The sequence below is a fragment of the Henckelia pumila genome, chromosome 2, assembly GCF_033568475.1.
Source record: "Henckelia pumila isolate YLH828 chromosome 2, ASM3356847v2, whole genome shotgun sequence".
Taxonomy (NCBI): Eukaryota; Viridiplantae; Streptophyta; class Magnoliopsida; order Lamiales; family Gesneriaceae; genus Henckelia; species Henckelia pumila.
This window is the reverse complement of record NC_133121.1, coordinates 121,736,615-121,743,385: the sequence shown is the minus strand read 5'-3', so window position 1 is coordinate 121,743,385 and position 6,771 is coordinate 121,736,615. Positions and strand designations below refer to the sequence as shown.

At 32.4% G+C, this 6,771-nt stretch overlaps 1 protein-coding gene across 1 annotated transcript; it reads left to right on the top strand.

Annotated features, from left to right (window-relative positions):
• The first annotated feature begins 2,043 nt into the window (after positions 1-2,043).
• Positions 2,044-5,197, top strand: LOC140885515 (laccase-14-like). The gene is made up of 6 exons (XM_073292497.1): positions 2,044-2,243; positions 2,350-2,501; positions 2,617-2,861; positions 3,247-3,375; positions 3,775-4,719; positions 4,823-5,197. Exons 1-6 carry the CDS (start codon positions 2,139-2,141, stop codon positions 4,951-4,953), a joined length of 1,707 nt encoding a protein of 568 aa, XP_073148598.1. The 5' UTR covers positions 2,044-2,138; the 3' UTR covers positions 4,954-5,197.
• The last annotated feature ends 1,574 nt before the right edge of the window (positions 5,198-6,771 follow it).

Sequence of the window (6,771 nt, the reverse complement as noted above, 5' to 3'; positions counted from 1 at the left end):
TTATCGGCTTCATTATTTTTAATTAATGCATTTATGTATAATTATGGCTTTGAACATAGCCACGTATTTGATCTTTACATATAAAATATAATATAAGATGGGACTTACTGGGCGATGACTTGCCGTGTTGATCTTTTATCCAATCGATATCCTTGTCCGTTGATTTGATTATTTATCCAATCACTATCGTGGATTGATTCTTCGGCACGTCTGTTGAGTTCTCAGGCTTGTATTCCTAAAAAAACGTTGATAATGAAAGAGATATCATTTCATATGAATCAGTGATTTATTGGCTCATACGAAAGTTAAATCGAAAAATATGCACGAGCGGCTGAGAGCTCTCTAGCTTGTATTGTATCTATATTATGTGACAGTCATTACAAATAAAATTGCAGGCGGCCGGAGACTATTCTAAATCATGAATAATCTCCCTATTGTACTATATAAATAAAAAAAACAAATTACAATGTGAACTTTCTAAATTAATAATATTTAATTTCTTGCTATACGTGTTTCTTTCCCAACTCTATTAATATTTAATTTTCCTCTCTTTATATCAAACGCATGAGAAGAAAATATTGGTATAATAGACAATGTTACACCAATTTATAACAGACGATTTCCTCCAGCAAAATCAATCGCATGCGATTCTTAAAAAGACATAATTAACTACATGGGTTGAGTCCAAACTACCCTGAAGTAACTATCCTAATATATAGTTTAATGATCCATTAATGTCACTCATATTTTTAGATCTTAGATACACGATTAATGAGATATTGATGGCAGCATCTCATCATTTGATTATATATGAGTTACACACTTGTTCTAATTATACATTTGTGAGGAGATCTAACTTCTTGTCTTACTTGATTACAATTTGAAAGCTTATATCTATATCTATATATATATATATATATATATATATATATATATATATATATAAAAGGGCGTAAATTTAGCAATTTCCATCGATATTAAAAATGTTTGTGGCGTACAAAACTACAAATCACTTTTCCAACGTGAACTCCATTCCATAAAAAGGTAATTATTATTATTATTATTATTATTATTATTATTATTGTTGTTGTTGTTATTATTATTATTATTATCATTCATTGGCAGCTTTTGTTTTTACTTGCCAACTTCCGGAAGGTTTTCGAAACATTAATATTTCACGTTATATATTTATGACTTTTATGTGAACACAATAATTCCAACAGAAAGTTGGATTTCTATTTAATATTAATATAAGTAAAAAGTCTATGCTACTTGTATTTGCGCACTAGAACAAATAATTTTTACGTGATTTATTGGTCTACCTTGAATCATTCACCGTCGTCATTCAATCATCATATTTTCCAAACACGATCGAAATAATTCAAAACCAACTAACTGATAACCCCTCCACCAGTCAAATCCAATTAAGTAACACTCCCTTGCAAGATATAAAATCCAAGAAAATATTTTTTTCATATGCATGTCCAAAACTATATAAACATATTCTTATCTTTACCTAATGATCTTACTTAGAAATCCAAATCCTCCAATTGGTTCTCTAAAAAATTGACTAGCATGCATTACTTGTAAACAAATAATACATAGATTCATAAATGTTTGATACCATTTTTTAATACCTAAACATACACTGGCCACACGCTAATGTCTCCATATATATTAACTAATCAATCACTAGCTACCTAGTTTGTATGTGCGTATACGTATGAAAATGTTCCTGTTTTTCTTGGGTTGGTATGAATTAATATTCCAAGAGAACAAGCAATATTTATTTTAATAAGCATGTCTTTTGTGAGACAGTCTCACGGATCTATATCTATTCATGAGTCGAGTTCGATCTGAACTATATTTACAACGTATACGTAAAACATTATATTTGCCATTAAAATTAATATTTTTCATGAATCGGGTCAGATCGATACAAAGACCCGTCTTACAAATTGAGCCGTGAGCATCTTATTGGAGTTTTTGTCTAGCATATTACTTCAACCCGAAATCAGATTAATTTGACGCGACCAAATCAAACCCTCTGACTTTCTACTAATTCTCCTTCTCTATATATGATTACGATAACTTTTCCCAAAAAGGCCACTTCAACAAAGATTTAATTCCTCAAAGAAATGATGAGGTTATCTTCGAGTATGGCAATGTTGCCTTTGTTGGCTTTTATGTTCCTCGGTTTTGCTCTTTCTATCCATGCAATGACCCATCACCATTACTTTGTGGTAAGTGTCTTTTTTTTTGCTTTCAATTTATCCTCTATATCAAACGTACGTACACTAATTTGATTGACCAAATTAATTAAAATGTGATTTTATTTAATTATTACAGGTAACGGACACACCTTATAGCAGGCTTTGCAGCAACAAGAGCATATTAACAGTAAATGGCCAATTTCCAGGACCGACTATATATGTCACCCAAGGTGACACAATTGTCATTGATGTCATTAACAAGGCCAAAGAAAACATAACCATTCATTGGTAAGTCGACCCCTCCGATCCAATCCGATCCTAACTTGGCTTTCTTGATTATCAAAACATGCTATATATATATATATATCTGATTAATTTTACGTTAAAATGATTGATTCGGCAGGCATGGTGTGAAGCAGATAAGATTTCCGTGGTCGGACGGACCGGAGTACATTACTCAATGCCCCATTCGGCCTGGAACCATGTTTAACCAAAGGATTGTTCTGTCGGACGAGATAGGAACTCTGTGGTGGCACGCCCATAGCGACTGGTCGCGAGCCACCGTGCACGGTGCACTCGTGGTTTACCCCAAGATAAAAAATGACTATCCTTTTCCTACACCTTATGCAGAAATTCCACTCATATTAGGTTCGTTTTTCTTTTCATTTAATACTAATTAATGTTTACCTCAAATTACAAGAAACTAATTGTTATGTATTTAATTTGTACCCCCTGGCCGGTGCCTTCGTTGAAATTGATTAAGCAAATTTAATTTCTAGAAACATTTTCAAGACTTTCGAGCTTTGAAAATAAAGTTTCGATTGCTTTTTTCTTTATATAGATGTGACATATATATTATATAAATACTAATGTTACAAAATTTTCAAGTCGACTAGTCCTTGCCAAGAACGAAGACTGTGGACATTTAAAGTTCTTTAATTAAGGAAGAATATGATATATACTAGCTAAATACTGTAGCTTAATTGGACTTGAAAATTATTATTATTATTATATAAATAATTTTATATTGCAGGGGAGTGGTGGAAGAGTGATATTCAGGCTGTTTTGAGTGAATTTCTACGAAGTGGAGGGGATCCAAATGTGTCTGATGCTTTCCTCATCAATGGCCAACCTGGAGATTTATATCAATGCTCAAAAAATGGTTAATCTCTATTACCCTTTTATTTAAAATTTAACCCTAAAAATGAAGGTGAATGCACGCACGCACGCGCACGCACGAGGTGATCATTTGGGATTATAAAGGTTTAATTTAAAAATTGCATGTATTAATAGAGATAGAATTGGGACGTGGTCACGATGCATTTAGTGCTTGATTAATCATATATATGATCAATTATTAAGTACCAAATAATATTCCTAAGAAGTGGCTTAATTCTATAATTTCTAATCAATGCCCACGAAAATCAATTAATGGAAAAGAAAGGCGTGTGAACGAGTTGATGTTTTCCACTTTGGAAAATTAAGCTATGTAGCTAGCTCGATTAATTTCTACATTATATTCAACTCATATTATATATTTTTTTTTCCTGAAATATTTTAGACACGTTCAAAGTAATTGTGGAATACGGCAAGACATATTTGTTCCGAATGGTGAATTCCGTAATGAACAACATTATGTTCTTCAAAATCGCAAACCACAACATCACAGTCGTCGGATCGGATGGGAGCTACACGAAGCCATTAATCAGCGACTACATCACCATCTCCCCTGGCCAAACCATCGATTTCTTGCTCGAAGCCAACCAAAAACCTAGCCAATATTACATGGCTGCTAGGGTTTATGCGAGTGCTGCAACTTTCGACAACACGACCACTACCGCCATCGTTGAGTACCAAGGAAACTACACTACACCATCTTCTCCCTCTCTCCCTACTCTCCCCGCAATAAACGACACCCTTGCGTCGACGAATTTTACGGGGAAACTCAGAAGTTTGGCTGATAAAACCCATCCCATTGACGTCCCTTTGAACCCTAGCACGATCTTGTTCTTTACGCTTTCTATCAACTTACTCCCGTGTGACAATAATGCTACAAACTGCACCGGGCCGTTCAACGGGAGACTTGGAGCGAGCCTGAATAACAACAGTTTCGTTCTACCTAGGGTTTCCATTCTCCAAGCTTATTATGATCGGATAAAGGGTGTTTACACACAAGATTTCCCAAGTAATCCACCACTTAAATATAATTACACCGAACCATTTGTTCCCCAAGACTTGTGGAGGTCGGGCAATGGAACAAGGGTTAGGGTTCTTAAATATAACTCTACCGTGGAACTTGTCTTCCAAGGGACAAATAGTGTTGCCGGTATAGATCATCCCATGCACTTGCATGGACACAGCTTTTATGTCGTCGGATGGGGATTCGGAAACTTCGATAAGGATAAGGATCCTTTGAACTATAATCTAGTCGACCCTCCGTTCCAAAACACGATCGCGGTTCCAAGAAATGGATGGACAGCCATCAGATTCAGAGCAAATAATCCAGGTACGTACTTTAGTTTATAAAGATGCTCACCGTTTATTATTTATTAATCATATATGCATAAGATTATAATCCATTAAAATTAATTTATGCATGTGTATTGCAGGTGTTTGGCTCATGCATTGTCATTTAGAGCGTCACATAAGTTGGGGAATGGAGATGGTGTTCATTGTTAAAAATGGAAAGGGCACAAATGCCACGATGTTGCCCCCTCCTAAAGATTTTCCAAGATGCTAGCTAGCTAGCTAGACGATGTATTGGGGCAGACTTTGTGCAGCTACGTACCAATATATCCTACTTTATTTGCGAGCACATATATATTTTGAGGAATATGTATTTTAGTATTTTAAAATTATTGTTTAAAAATTCATGATATGATCAATATCTTAAAGTGATAAGTGTGTAATAAATTAAATGGGTGTAATACGTGTAATAAAAAAATTAATTGCGTATAAGAAGAGTACATAGAAATTAAGTAATAGGTATGATCCATAATCCATTGATTGTAATTCTGAAATTAAATTAGAATTTGAGTTAAATATTGTTTTAAATATATACGGACAAGAATAAAACCTTGAATTATAGATATAGATAGTTGTTTGCACGAGAGCTTAATTCATTTAGACAAAAATTTTTATAAAACGATCTCATTGATCAATTTTATGAGACGAATCCCTTATTTTTTGACTCGGTTTTTAATTTGCAAACAAAATGGATGACCTCAGGCACGTGATAAAGCCATTGTTCATGAATATGGAAAATGCGTGATTATGTCCCTACTTAATTATCGATGGTATTTATAGTCCCCATTTGTACGGTACCAGGACAACGCGCCATAGCTAGGAAACCCACCAAACAAAATTATGTAAATTATAATATAGGAAGGGTAATTTGGTCATGTGAAAGATTGCCCAACTTTTAATCATCAACACGTACATCCAACAAACCAAACACAAAATCATTGTCTCCCAAATAATAAATATATTTTACATAAAAATTACCATTTCATAACTTTTTTTTGTTGCAATTTATATATTATATAAATTTTACAAAATTACTATTTAATAAAAAAATTATGCACCCTATACTACATATATACTAACTAATTTCAATTAATTTAGTTAATCAATTTGGAAATTATATATAATCATATCTTCATCTAAACAATATTGATGATGTTAAACAACATAAAGTAACTAACTTATAATTTATAATTTATCTATAATTATGATTTTTTTAAAAAAATTATTACTAATATTTTTAATTTAAACTTTGAACATTTAATTAATTCATCATGCCAATCCTGAAAATAACATAAAAAATAATGTATTAAAAAAATTATGCATATGCACACATCACAAAATCCTAAATATATATTAATTTTTCGGTGTGTTCCAAACAAAATTAACAAAGAAAATCTTTTCGTTTTTTAAATTAAATTTCTTGTTCCACGAGACAAACAGTACAAATATTTTGTAGTTGGGAGCTTATAATTAGCTTATCGCGTCCATCAAATTAAGACGTATGTCATATATTTTAAATGGTTGTGGATAAAATTTATTTAAATTAACAACCAGGGACAAAGAAAATTCAATTAAAGGGAGCGAAAATGTTTTTTTATTGATTGAATTAGCTGGAGGATGTGTAAGTAAATCATTTAAAAAAAAACGAGTATATCATTGCAAATTTAGATGATAACGTACTATAAATGAGACAGAATTGATGGAGACGGGTGCAAAAACTGACGCCTTAACTCTGTCCCAATTAACAATGTAAAAATCAAATGAGATCTTTACATTTTTCTCTGCTTCTTAATTCCTATCCCTAACCAGTTGGCAGCGAGAAACTGAAATAAACTATAATATTATTTAATCTAAATGTCTTGCAACCCATGTGAAAATTCCTATACATGCAGCTAATACATATCTCATACATTATATTGAGGACCAAGAATTCTTGTCTTTTATTAATAACTAGTATTTCACCCGTGCGATACACGGAGTATTAATATTTTAATAAATAAAAAATTATTATTATTTTTTAGAATATATATCA

Bases quoted from the DNA above. Each gene is read 5' to 3' on its own strand.
- LOC140885515 (XM_073292497.1), top strand. From the start codon at position 2,139: ATGATGAGGTTATCTTCGAGTATGGCAATGTTGCCTTTGTTGGCTTTT. The intron at 2,862-3,246 runs GTTCGTTTTTCT...TTTATATTGCAG, and splicing joins AGAAATTCCACTCATATTAG to GGGAGTGGTGGAAGAGTGAT. The intron at 3,376-3,774 runs GTTAATCTCTAT...GAAATATTTTAG, and splicing joins ATATCAATGCTCAAAAAATG to ACACGTTCAAAGTAATTGTG.